The sequence below is a fragment of the Gastrolobium bilobum genome, unplaced genomic scaffold, assembly GCF_033153095.1.
Source record: "Gastrolobium bilobum isolate Gb01-03AN ecotype WA unplaced genomic scaffold, APGP_CSIRO_Gbil_v1 utg7102, whole genome shotgun sequence".
Classification (NCBI taxonomy): Eukaryota; Viridiplantae; Streptophyta; class Magnoliopsida; order Fabales; family Fabaceae; genus Gastrolobium; species Gastrolobium bilobum.
Window position 1 is genome coordinate 96372 of NW_026898776.1, and position 14597 is coordinate 110968.

Consider the following 14597-nt stretch of genomic DNA (forward strand, 5'->3'; position numbering starts at 1 on the left):
GAGATTCATAATTTTTGAAAAAAAGAAAAGAAAAAGAAAAAAAATAAGTACGAAAAACGAATCTCTACTGTATAACATGGTAACTTTTCCTTGCAACATAACTATCGTAAAAATCATTAAGTTAATATAATTATCCTGAGTGGAACGCGTTTATCCTAGAAACTAATCTCGAAGACTCATTCACGCACTAAATAAAAAAAGTCCAATATATTTAGGCCGCGTGTCCAAGGTTACGTAGCTTTGGCCAATCGCAAAGAAGCCGTGACGCTCTGCTCGGGGATCCCAATAATTATATTTACATTTAAGTTCTACTGAAATAGGCTTCTGTTAAATAAATAAATAAAAAGGGTTAAATAACTGGTCATCGTTGTTCATTCCGATCGCGCACATACGCAGACTTATAAATAAGGTTGGGGAGGCATTGCCGGAAGCGAACACCTTCTTTTGTTTTCCGGCGATATCCTTGTTTCTTCCACTCTTTTCCGGCGATTCCATATCCCCGCAACCGAACATGGTACTTTCTTATCTTCTTATCTATTTCTTCTCATGTGAATTTGACTTTCGCTATCGATCTAGATCTATTAGTTTTTTTATCTTGTTTTATGTTGATGCCATCGGAATGTTTTATCCCGTATCAATTTAAAATCGGATCTGTTGTGTTTGAAACTATTAAGAATAAAATTGAATTTAATTTGATTTATAAATTGAATTCACTCAGATCTCATCGGATTTCTACCTGCGCCTAATTGAAACCAGGAATTTGTCAAAATTGAGTCAATTTCTTAGTTTAGAATAACCTTGTTTGTAAAGAATTTTATTATTTGTATTATTTGCTGAATTTCGTGGTTATAAAAGCTGATTGTGGAATGTTTCATTAGCTTTTGGATCAATTGTTCCATATCTTGATTTAAGCTTATGGATCTGATTTTGGTACTCTTCCCTGTGTTATGCTATGCAGCTTGTATTGATTCCTTTGATTTTAAAATGTGCAATTTGCTGTTTTGTGTAGACTACATCAAGGCGCCTTGCGGACAGGAAGGTTGAGAAGTTTGAGAAGAACATCTTAAAAAGAGGGTTGGTGCCAGAAACAACTGCTAAAAAGGGAAATAACTATGCTGTTGGCCCAGTACTGCTGGGTTTCTTCATCTTCGTTGTCGTTGGATCATGTAAGACTATCATTTCAATATCATCCTGTGCAGTCAGTTTTAATGATTTTTGTCTTTATTTCCTATTATGAAATTCTTTTTATTCTTTTTGACACAAGTCATAATGGTAAGGTTATTTCTGTGATGAATTGTAAAACATTTGTTGTTTGCTGGATATATTTGGTGTATTCTGAGATTGATCGTTATTTTATTGTGAGAACTGGATATTAATAAATGTTTGATAAATCATCGAGATGCCAGTACTCTAGAAAATAAGCAAACGATCAATATATTACTTCTTTGGTTAATGATATATGGTGTGTCTTCTTCTATTCCACAACACATTGGTGGTTAACAAGAACATTCATACACGTTTATACCAAAGTACGTGAATACATAATCTATGGCTGGAACTCTGAATTGAAGAGAGGATTTTTTCCGATGGCCTCTGCAAAAATTATTTGTATTACAATGCTTGTTGAATCAAATGTGAGGTCTTGCATTCATAACAAAAATGCTTTTGCTTTTGCTTGTTTGTTTGGGTGTGTAAGTTTTCTATGAAGGATTAGAATTAGACCTGGTGTAGGGAGGGGAAGGGTAAGCTAAAGTGGAATTTGATCCAGGATTCAGCAATCCATAAAACGAATTGGTGTCACTTGAGCTAAAGTTTTAATTAGGATGATATTTGCCTTGGAGCGTGTTAGATTGTATGTACTTTTCTTCCGTTTGCATTTTCCTGGCCTATGCTTTCTAGTTTCGTTGACATATTTGTTTGCTTTTCTTGTACAGCTCTCTTTCAGATAATCAGGACAGCAACGACTGGAGGCATGGCTTAATCAGGATAAGCATATTTGTTTGCTTTGGATTGTGTCATCTTCTCTTTCCTAGCCCTGTAGAAAATCGCATACTTTTCTACGTGTACTTGTACTAGACCCAGTTCCTGTTCATGTTGTGATGAATTTTAAGGATTTTTAATTAAAAATATAAGTATTATACTTATTTAATTTTACCGAAGTGATTGGGGATACCTCAATTACTTACATTGAGGGTGGCTGGGATGGATGAATTTTATAAATTAGTTATGAATTATGAATATGATTGTGCATGCAATAGTAAATTAAACCCCAAACCTAGGAATTAGTCATGAATATGATAGTACGTACGAGCAGTAATAAATTAAGAGTTGGGATATATTTACGACCAGGCAAATATACCATCTCATCTTTGTCATCCTCCGATCAATTTCAAATCCCTATCTCTCAGCTGCGGGCCAATGATAGCTGGTAAGTATAGCCGGATATAACGCGGTGTTTAAAAACTCGGTCAAGCCATCAACTTGGCCGAGATTTGGGAGGTTATAGGATCATGGGATCATTTTGCTTATTAGATTTTATACATTAAAAAGATATAATTATACTTTATATGAAAAATTTTAAAAAATTAAATCGCAAATAATCAAAGATTCAAATTATATTTAATATAATTCAATCGATTATATTTACAAGTCAATATTACAGAAGTTAATTAAAGTATTAAATTATCAAAGTATAAAACAAATATATTGAGTTATTGAAAAGTTATATCATCAAATTTAGCCCCTCCTTGTTCTTCTCACGCACCTATAAATGTGAAAGAAGATTTTTTACTCAAGAGAGAATGACAGAGAAGAGGTGGCGGCGTGACGAATCAACGGTGGTAAGAGAAGAATCACCACGACGGAGGAGATCACTGGATCAGAGAAGATCAGAAGAAAAGGAGGAGAATAATTCAAATTTTAAATCTAGTTCTAAATTTAGGCAGTAACGAATTAATTTTTTTTTTAAAATGCATTCACCTCTGATCTGAGAGTCACATGTTCAATCGGGGAGCTTCGGAGGGTCAAAGAGATCAACATGCATGCATCGTCTAACTGCTCACTACTATAAAGTAATTACCAAACCCCAAACCTGGTGCCCAATGAATGGTAAGAGGGCTGAAGAGTTGTTGAACTTCAAAGCATGGCCATGAGGGATAATTTAAAGCGCAGTAGCTTAATTGAGGTTAAAAAAAAGTCTTCTATACTTTTGTTGGTAGGGAGTCTTCCAGAGGTTTAGTTGAGAGAACATTGCTGGCCAGGTTTACTAGGTTGCATCAAACAGAAATGCATGATATACTATTGTTTATAGTGTTCCAATCCAAGTCAATTTTTCATAGGAGAGGAGAAGCACGTGTGAATGCAAAAATTGGGATGTATTTGATGGGTTAGATGATAATTGATAATCCACATTATAGCATGGGAGGTGTTATCTGATTGTATTAACTATTAAGGATTTTAGTTGGCTACATGACCTCAGGTTATTTAGCCGCCACGGTTACCCCGTCAGTCTATCGAATGGGAACGTAATTCACTTTTTTTAGTCATGGGGTTCGATTTGTCCGAAATTTATAGTAATGTGAATAGGGATATGATATTATGCCTATCTTTTTTCATGTGTTTATTCTACGAGAGCATTTTTACTACTACCATCCTACTGAGTATTTGGTACGACTCTAATTCAAAATAAAATTATGTATTAAGATATTTCGGAAAATACATACTTATAATATTAAAGTTATTTTGTTTCTTCTCTCTTTAAGAAATATGTTAGTTGTTGTGTTATGCTCTTATTGGTGGGTTGTATATACGATGATAGTATTCTAGATTTTTTCCTACTCTATTTACTCATCTTTAACACCATTAGATTAGATCTTCATGAGGAGAAAGAAAGGGTGAAAGTTAGTTTTAATATGCCATTTTTTACTATGCTCCGGAAAAAAGTTTCTTTTTTCTTCGATTGTTAAATTATTCGTTCTGTTTGCTTGTGTTTCTCGATATTAAATTGTGCAATATCCACACTTCAAATCTAAAGGGCTCTTGCGTGGAGGTGTATGTTAGAGAATAATATGAATCAATAAAACGGCCTTCATCAACACCTTTCTAGTGAAATTAAATAAGCATAAGGTAAATAAAAAATTGGGCCTGTGCAATGTTCGGAAAAAAAAAAATTGGGTCTATGCAATATCTATGTTTCAAGCCAAAAAAACTTGTGTTAGAGAATAATATAAAGCAATAAAAAGACCTTCACCCAACAGCTTAAAGTTTTGGGTTGAAATGACTTTTTACATGATATCAAAGTTTTAGTGATCACGAGATCATGAGTTCGATCTTCACCGCTCCACAATTAAGCCCAAAGGACCCTTAGGTGTCTACCCAACAATTAAGATTTTGAGTTGAATTGGTTTTAATACCAAAAAGCTGCTTTATTTTACCCCAAAAGATAGCTGTAGTGTTCCGAGAGGTCAACATGTTGGCAACATGAAACATTGAAAAGTCAATCTCCTTTCATCATTTCACTAGAGAATTCGAATTCTCTATTGATCTGTGATCAAACGGCATCATAAATTATGTACATTCTGCAAGGGAGTGGAGATCGTTGTGGTTGACTTTTTGTTTCAATCGTTGAAAATAGGGACAACTATCGTGGACCGAAATATAAAAATTACCTTAAAAGTGTACAACATTGTTAAGTGGGTGGGGGTGAGGCATCAAAATTGGAATCCCAACTTCTTCCCCATGTCACGAGAGACTAAAGCTAAAGTTTGCACTTTGCATACAGCACAAGTATAGAACCAATATCACAAAGTTTTGATGTGGCAAAATTTGTGTAAAGAACTAGTGTTACGTAATGCAAGAAAAAGAGAACATGAGGCGTTCAATGACACCACAATAGCCCATATTTGTAGGTTCCTATCGTTAAGGAAGAGGCCTGCTTGAAAACATGAATGATACTAACAGTAACTAATTAAACCTTTCACGAACTTATAAGTAATTGAATTGAGACAAGAAACATGAAAACCATAACTATCTTCTGTCTTCTTCATACACAAAGAAAAAAGTCTTGAAATGCTTGAGAGCATGAAAAACATAAATCACTAAAAAAAACCCATATCATTTTCCATCTGATTGTTAAACCAGAAAAGAACATTGTGATTGCTCTACCATACGAGCAAAATCAAGGCATTGCAGTCAAGGATGGATGAAATACAGTACCAGACCATTGCCATCTCTCTCCAAGTGGCACCACACACCCAGGAACCTTGGCCCATTCCTTACTTGCTATGTTGTAAGTAACCCATGGATTCATTTGTGTTGTCATCAAGGACAACAAGAGTAAACCTCTGTTTCCCATACAAGTCATTCTAACGTACTTCCCATAGAAGTCCAAGCACCACACATCTGGCATTCTGTCAACTTCCTTCCACAAAAGCGTCATCATCTGCAGCTCCCATATGCATACACAACACGTGGCATCATTGTTTATGATCAACCCCACAAGCATAATCCGGCCATCACACTCTGCCAATTTGTATTCCCTCAGATGCAACGGCGCTGGGATCGTGTACTGTTTCCAAACACCAGTTGCCATATCATAGGAAACAATCCCTTCTGCATTTGGACGCATAAAATAAAATGTGCTGTCAATAGAAACAGCTTGTGACCTAAAGCTGACTGATAACGGCATCTCAATACCTGCAGGCATGGCTTTTGGAGAGCTCCAAGACTTTCTTACTGAGTCAAAAATTTTATATTCTGCATGGCTATCCACCAATAGGATCTTGTAGCCAGCACCATCTGAGTTCCCATTTAGTGTCATCCCTACAGCATGACAAGAATAAACTGATGCAGCTGGCAACTTCTTGAAAGATTTTGTCAGTGGGTTACAGACATACAAGTTTCGACGATCTATGTCATCATCACGGAAGCAAACTAGACCCCCAGCAGAACCCACTATTAAATCAATACACTTTGAGGGCAGTGTTGGTACAATGGGATGATACCATTTTTGAATACAAGGGTCGTACATGCATGGCTCCTGATTTCACACCTTCACGAGTATGAGTCCTTATGGTGTAAAACCATGGGTTTGCTTGTGGAACTTGCGCACAATATTGCTGAGAAAAACTTTTACAAGTCAGCAAGGAATTCCATCGCCTGCATACAGAGCGGAAGCGGAAAAATGTGGCAATGGGAAGTCGTGCAATCACAGCTTCTAATAGATCTTCAGGAAAATCTTTCCAAATTTTTCGTTCCATAACTTTCAGTCATAGATCAGGACTTTAATTTCCAGATGATTTTTATGGCCACTGTCAGAACACACAATTAAATTAATATGAATATATAGGGAATGATCCGATTACAAACTTTTTTTTACAAATTACATTATGTATTCCCAGGAGGGTAATTTGTAAGAGTTTGTAAACAAAAAGTTCGTAAATATAACCCTCCCCCGAATATATATGTGATGGTAAAATCAAACAATTACGAGTTAGAGATTCTGAGTACCCAGTAAATAATAAATGGACATATTGGACTGTGATCTTAGCAAGGACTGCTTATTGCCAAGTTTGATGTACAGTCCATTATGCCACTGTTCCTAGCTCTTATAGTGCGCAAGGGAGCAACCATACTTTGTAACAAACAGAGAACCAAGGTGATCTATCCTTTATTAACAATATATCATTCAGAAAGCTTACAGTCAAGTGTTATCAATATTCTACACTGCAATTAACATACATGCCCTGGCAGCTTTGAAAAGTGGACCTAGTGGTGATCTGAGTGGCCTCTTTGTTGTTAAAGCAAAGAAAGCACCCTTAACCGCAAGAAAAGATGGTTGTAATGTTCTTAATTGCATGTTTCTAAATCATTGTACGTGAAATTTTTTAATTTGTATCTGAGCCGTTTTCAAACTCTTCCTGTTTCTCTTTTTTATGTGAAAATTTGCTTTAAACCCATTCAAACTACCCTGAGAACATTGAGACTTACAAGTTCAGACACAACAGAAGACAACGAACGAAGTATAACAAAATTAAAAATAAACAAAACAAAAAGAACAAACAGAGAAAAAAGAAAAAAGAAAAGAAGAAGAAGAAGAAGGAAGCCACGTGCACCAATTACTACAGTGGAGAGAAGAAGTACATGGCAGTCAAGGGCTGAGTCATTCCCATAAGTTTCACAATATATGTTCTAATCACAGAGAATTATGCAGCAACAATATATAGTCACAACAGAAAATCTAACATAGTCTACGATTTTTTTTTTTTTTCTTTTGCATTTTAGGTTATGCTTCCTGAAAGCATGTTGTTATTGATTACACATTGCAAAGCCTAAAGAAATAAACTAACCGAACTCGTTTTAATAATAATAAAAAAACAACTTTATTATGATTTATGATCGAATGGTACTAAAAAGGTTCGCAAAAACATAAAAGAAAACAAATATAAAGTGCAGATAAAAGGGAACAGTATATCCTGAAACAAAACAGGTGTTGAAATCGACAAACACAATCCTAATAGAAAAGAGAAAAAGAGAAGAAGAGTAGACACACAATTTACGCTGGTTTAGGCTAGATTTAACTTATCTGTATTATGTTCTGTCAACCGATAAGTCAGTCACTTTAAAAGAATTTAAATAATAGAAAAAATGTTTGTCCTTTTTTAAACGACACAACTTATGTCATTTTACTCTTACAAATAGAGGAGATCCACACCTTTATATTTTTCTGTCCGGTATGTGTGTCCTCCTTTATGTATCTCTTCTCTCACTTAGGGCCGAAGAGTTGTTGAGCTTCAAAGCATGACAGTGAGGGATAATCTAAAACAGTGTAGCATAAATTGAGGTTAAGAAAAGGCCCTCTATATATACTTTTTCTGGTAGGGGATCACGTAAGACTATCATTTCAATATCATCCTGTGCATTCAGTTTTATGATTTTTGTCTTTATTTCCTATTCCGAAATTCTTTTTCACACAAGACATAATAATGGTAAGGTTATTTCTGTGATGAATTGTAAAACATTTGTTGTTTGCTGGATATATTTGGTGTATTCTGAGATTTAACGTTCTTATTAAGGATCATAGTTAGCTACTATGATGCACGGACACTGATACGAGACACGACACGTCACACCGACAAGTTAATTTTAAAAAATGTCATATTTCGACACGTTAGGACACATTTTGATATTAAATAATATTTTTAATATATATAATATAATTTATATTTAATAGATATAACAGTCCATAATAAGTCATATAATCAATCAAATATTCAAATTTCATAACATAAATATAAATAAAAATAATTTTTCGTACCTTGTTAATTTTTTATGTCAAATTTCATAACAGAAAAAAATTGATTTGTAAATGATTTTTTTTTAGTTAATAAAATAAAATTAAGACTAAAAAAAAAACGTGTCCGAGTGTTGACCACATGTCCGAAAAAGTTGACTGCGTGTCGAAAAAACGTGTCGGAGAGTTGACCACGTGTCCCAAAATATTGACCGCGTGTCGGACATGTGTCCGACACGCACAATTAAAAAAAAAATTGTGAGTCCGTGTTTCACAGGTTGGCTACATGACTTGAGTTTATTTAAAAAGAGAGAGTTAAAAACCTACTTTCTTTGAAAGCTAAAAATTTTAGCTTCTAAAAAAAGCAGAAGTCAAAATCTAAATATTTTTTTTTCAAAAACAAAATATTTAAAAAAAATCTAAATACCTTTAACTTTTATAAAAATATTTTAAAATAAATAAAATATAAAAAACAATTTTTTTGAAAACCCATCGAAATGGGAGCTTGTTTGCTGTGATCCCGGCCCAACAGCTCTTTTTCAAAATATAGGAGAAAAAAAGGACGAAGAGGAAATTTGAAAAAAAGAAAAGAGTATAAATGAAATAAAACTTTACCCTTTTTGGAAAAGAACCACAAAACAGTGATACGAGCCTGAATCACAATAAAAAAATCCTCGAGATGGACCCTAAGTCATAGCGGGACCCAGTTGAGTTCTAAAACCCAAACTATAAGCTTATAGTCCTCAAGTTTGCTTTCTTGGAAAGCTGAGTTCTCATTCCTCAATGATTATTGCCAAATGGGGTTTATCCACTTCAAAGATCCGAAGAACTTGTATGAATTCTAAACAATCTGATACACGACTACTTCGATTTGTCAATGGGCAAAGAAAGAATTTTTTTTTTTGAATCTTAAGATTTAACTTGCAGCGACCCCAAATTGGCGGAGAAAATTAATGAAATATTAATTTATTTTAATTGAAAATTATATTAGCTTCATTGATGAATTCAAGACTTGTGGCCTTGTGAAGCAATTATGTATATTCTGAAATGATAGAAAATATATCAAACAAAGCTCACACGCATGGCAAAAAAATTTTAAACCCATCCGCATCACGAAAAATTTCATCACCCATGATGGCTCCCAAGTATGCATCTTTGTGAGTTTTTGAGATATTTTATTTTCAGGTAAAACTTCATAGCTCTGTATTGATTTGTTTAAAATATATAAAGGATTAAAAGAAAAATCCATTTGTCATGTTATATTACAAATGAATAATTATACTACAGACACAATTTTTTATGGGTCTCATTTGTTGTAAAATATATAGTTTAATATGTGGATGACTCTTTATTTGCTCATATCTTTTGGTATATTATGTAACTGCAACATTAATAGTATATTTAATGTATTTATTCTAATAAAAAAATGGATTTATTCTTTCATTATGTTCAAAGTCCTATATAAGGACATGACTCTTGCAAGAATGTAGATGATCGATGAATAATAAGATTCTTGTTTCCTACTCTCTCTTCTTTCTCTATTTCCCTCAAATCTTTTCCTATAGTTTTATAACATGTTACTTATTGGCATGAATGCGCTCCACTTGGTCAAACCAAATTACTCTATCAAAATTCAACCTCCTTTACCATCTAAAAAGGAGCAAATTTTCCAATCACCACTCTTGGATCTAAGAACAACAAGGGAGATCAAGAATATACAACCAGAAATTACATAGGATGATAATCGATTACACTTTTTCTATACTTCAAATAAATTATTTTTAAATTATATATTAATATTTTTATTTTAGTGACAGGCTATAACATTGAAATGGGATTCTACGATGCAAAATGGTGTGATTCTGATGCCTCAGAATCGAAGATCAAAATATGCATACTCACCAGATCGAGAGCCTCGTCAGAGCTTCAGTACAGTAGCTTCAGTACCGTCAGTTTCCACGAAGGGAGAGTCCACGGTGACGGTGAACGCGATGATGGTTTGAAAGTCGCCGGCGGCGAGTCTGCAGCCCCGGGTGAGGTGACGGTGAACGCGATGATGGTTTGAAAGTCACCGGTGGCGAGTCTGCAGCCCCGGGTGAGGAGATTGGAACGAAAGAGATGGATGTGGAGGCTATTTCAAACAGTAAGTTTTGAATTACTCTATATGATCTTTCTAAACTCACACCACTCTTTCAAAACTATGATAATAACATAAATTCATTTGAAAATAGGGATAAGATATTGTGACAACCAAATAATGTTATTGGTTATAATGTTACTACCAAATCTTAACCGTTGATTTCCGCCAATCAACGGTTATCATTTATTGTGAATTAATAATTAATTTATGAGTTTGATTTGAAAAATGATAACCGTTGATTGGCGGAAATCAACGGTTAAGATTTGGTAGTAACATTATTTGGTTGTCACAATATCCTATCCCTTGAAAAATCTATATATGAAAACTCTTTTCATGGACATGCATTCACGATCTCTATTCATAGAGATCAATAGAAACAAAAACAAATTTCACAATTGTTGAAGACCTGATCGTCATTCAATTCACAATTTCGTTATGGTTATTTTTTTTAAAAATATATACACAATAATGATATAACAAAGACATTATCTTTGTTATAAAATTGATTCAAATATCATTGATGAAATGACTTCTACTCCCTCAAAAAGCAAAACATATATTAATTAAATTACCGAATAAGTAATTAAAATTTATAATTTTACGAATAAGTAATTTTGTAAATTTTAAATTTTTATTACCCAAAATTATAAAGTGAAAGCGCACATGTTCTGACCATCAATTTTAAATTTTAAATGACTTCTATCTTAATGACGTTTGTCCTATGTATCTTAATTTCACCCTGCAATTCGAATACGCCACTGTCATTTTCGCACACTGAGTTTTTTTGATCTCGCGGACTTTTCTTTTCTATTTTTTTGGTATTTTTGGGAGTATCTCTCTTTTCTCTTCGCTTTTCCGTTGAAGCACATCTATATACATATAAAGGAGAGTTTAAAAAGTTCTTAGTTTATCTTCTCTTTTCTCTTAATCAAAAGTTCTTCCAAGCAAGTTGGGCGCTGTCATGAATAAACATCAATCAGATTTCCAAACTCCCCAAAATAAGAGAATAAGGACAGACCGCTTAAAAAATATTCTGAGTGATTCTTCAACCTTAGGCTGTCGTGTGTTGTCTCCCTTTACTGGTAAGTGCGAAACGTTATCCTTCGACCTGTTCATGGTTCGTATGTTTATTTTCTGTTACAGAAGTTTCTTTGTTGTTCATTTCTTTTTACAATGCTTACTATGAACATAAGTTGCGCTTCTTTTTTACTTCTTTCACTATTAACATAAGCTGCTTTTGTTTTTGTTTTTTTCAGTCATAACATATCCCTATTACATGTAGCTGTAGTTTACAAAAAATATATAAATAAATATATTTCTTCGTATGCAGACTTTGATAAGTTGCTTTTGTTTGTCATATTGTAGAGAATCTATCTCCGTTCACTGACACCCAGGCCAGCATGTATTTTTTATTTCGCTCTGAGTTCTTTTTGTGTTGCTTTGTAATGGTATCATCCCATTGTACCAACACTATGACCTATGTGAAGGATGCAAACTAGACCCCCAGCAGAACCCACTATTAAATCAATACACTTTGAGGGCAGTGTTGGTACAATGGGATGATACCATTTTTGAATACAAGGGTCGTACATGGCTCCTGATTTCACACCTTCACGAGTATGAGTCCTTATGGTGTAAAACCATGGGTTTGCTTGTGGAACTTGCGCACAATATTGCTGAGAAAAACTTTTACAAGTCAGCAAGGAATTCCATCGCCTGCATACAGAGCGGAAGCGGAAAAATGTGGCAATGGGAAGTCGTGCAATCACAGCTTCTAATAGATCTTCAGGAAAATCTTTCCAAATTTTTCGTTCCATAACTTTCAGTCATAGATCAGGACTTTAATTTCCAGATGATTTTGACCTGCTACTATCTCCTCGAGACTTCTTAGCACATGGAGGCTCCATCATCCTGAAACTTATTCCAGACTTTCTAGCTAGCTGCCAAAAAAAGGACCATATGTGAGAAGGATGACCAAAGAAATTCATATACTTTCTACCATGAAGTAATAGAACATACATGCATACAAATTGTATAACCAGACCATAAAATTAATACACAAATTGATATTCCAGTTAGCTAGACCGAGCTCACCACATATTTCAAGGAAAATATAGGTTATGTTCAGCTTATATATATATATATATATATTATATTTTCATCACTAACTATTGTTATAAGTCACTCAATTTATAAATAGAAGATAAATAGAATTTTAAAAACTCTAATAGTCAGCAGTTATTCATGGCCCAAACCCAAACTATTAACAAAGGAAAATAAAGATCCGAAGAACTTGAATTCTAAACAATCTGATACACGGCTACTTTGATTTGTCAATGGGGCGAAGAAAGACATTATATTTTTGAATCTTTAAGATTTAACTTGCTGCGACCCAAAATTGGCGGAGAAAATTAATGAAATATTAATTTATTTTAATTGAAAATTATATTAGTCTCGTTGATGTATTCAAGACTTGTGGCCTTGTGCAGCAATTATGATTGAAAATATATCAAACAAACCTCTCAAAGCTCACACATGGCAAGAAATTGTTAAACCTATCCGCATCACGAAAAAATTCATTCCCCATGATTGCTCCCAAGTATGCATCTTTGTGAGTTTTTGAGATATTTTATTTTCAGGTACAACTTCATTGGTGTGTATTGATTTGTTTAAAATATATAAAAGATCATTATACAAAAAAAAAAAAAACATTATACAAACAAAATATATATAAAAAAGATTAAATAAGGTCTTCTTGGAACAGTCATGTAAATGAAAAGCATACGTAATCCCTAGCCTAGTGGTGTGGGTGTGTGTAATAGGGTGTGTGTTAGTATGTGATAGTGTGTTCGATTCCTTATAATTTCCAAAAAAAAAAAAAAATATACGTGAATAATAAATGTTTTACACACACGGGGGATCAACTTGTAATTTTGTAAAAATAAGAAATTTTACACTCATTCTTATACATTCATTCACTAGTATCTAATTACTCACATCATTGAATTTAATTTGATTTAGAAATTGAATTCACTCAGATCTCATTGGCTATTTAGCTACCTGCATCTTAATTGAAACCAGGAATTTGTCAAAATTGAGTCAATTTCTTGTTTTAGAATAACCTTGTTTTTAAAGAATTTTATTATTTATATTATTTGTTGAATTTCGTGGTTACAAAGATTGATGGTGGAATGTTTTGTTAGCTTTTGGACCAATTGTTCCATATCTTGATTTAAGCTTATGGATCTGATTTTGGGACTGTTCCTTGTGTTATGCTATGCAGCTTGGATCTGATTTAAGCTTTTCTGTTTCTGCGATTTTAATTGAAATAAAAATGTGCAATTTGCTATTTTTTGTAGACGACATCAAGGCGCCTTACGGACATGAAGGTTGAGAAGTTTTGAGAAGAACATCTTAAACAGAGGGTTGGTTCTAAAAAGGGCAAAGACTATGCTGTTGGCCCAGTACTGCTGGGTTTCTTCGATATCATCCTGTTCATTCAGTTTTAATTATTTTTTTCTTTATTTCCTATTCCGAAATTCTTTTTGACACAAGACATAATGGTAAGGTTATTCTGTTACGGAAAATAAAAATAAAAAGAGGAATTTAGTTTTATTAAGAAAGTCTGAACTCAAATGGCTATACTGAAGAAGCTTAACCTCTTAATCTGATATCTTTATTTCAAGTCTTCAAGTCTTCTCTTTCTCTCTGAAATTATTCAAAAAAGCTCATCTCTTTTTCAATATGTTAGCCTCTTTTTTGTTTTCAAGAGTTGTCTTTTTATAGTGATAAAATCATACCTTTTAATTTTTCATAATATCTTTAATGAAATCTTTTACTAGAATCTCCAATCATATCTTTAATCAAATTCTTAAAATCTTTTTTTTATATTTAAAGGAAAACTTTCTTTAAAAATATCCAAGGGAAGATTCAATAAAATTTTCAATTAATTATATGATTTAGATATTTAAAGCAAATCCACTTGAATTCTCTAATTTATCTCTTTATTTAGCTGAAAATTACTGCAAAATATAACAATTTTTATGAGAATATTAATAAGAATAAAATAACACTTTAATTATAATTATCATAATTTTTAATTATTTTTAAATTAATTTAATACTTATATTAACACTTAATACATAATAAATTGGAGACTCATCAACA

General features: G+C 33.3%; 2 protein-coding genes across 2 annotated transcripts; one reads left to right on the plus strand and one right to left on the minus strand.

The window, feature by feature from the left end:
- The first annotated feature begins 338 nt into the window (after positions 1–338).
- LOC133284037 (uncharacterized) lies at positions 339–2175 on the plus strand. Its single transcript, XM_061480990.1, has 3 exons — positions 339–514; positions 1010–1166; positions 1935–2175. Exons 1-3 carry the CDS (start codon positions 512–514, stop codon positions 1979–1981), a joined length of 207 nt encoding a protein of 68 aa, XP_061336974.1. The 5' UTR covers positions 339–511; the 3' UTR covers positions 1982–2175.
- Positions 2176–5176: 3001 nt separating this feature from the next.
- Positions 5177–13017, minus strand: LOC133284020 (F-box only protein 6-like). The gene is given in 4 exon segments (XM_061480971.1): positions 5177–5907; positions 11902–12370; positions 12692–12722; positions 12950–13017. Coding segments are annotated over 4 exon segments (1299 nt in total).
- Positions 13018–14597: the final 1580 nt, after the last annotated feature.

What these genes read in the sequence shown, in the direction of transcription:
- LOC133284037 (XM_061480990.1), top strand. An exon ending in CTTCGTTGTCGTTGGATCAT is followed by an intron (nt 1,167 to 1,934) that starts GTAAGACTATCA and finishes TTTCTTGTACAG; the next exon opens with CTCTCTTTCAGATAATCAGG.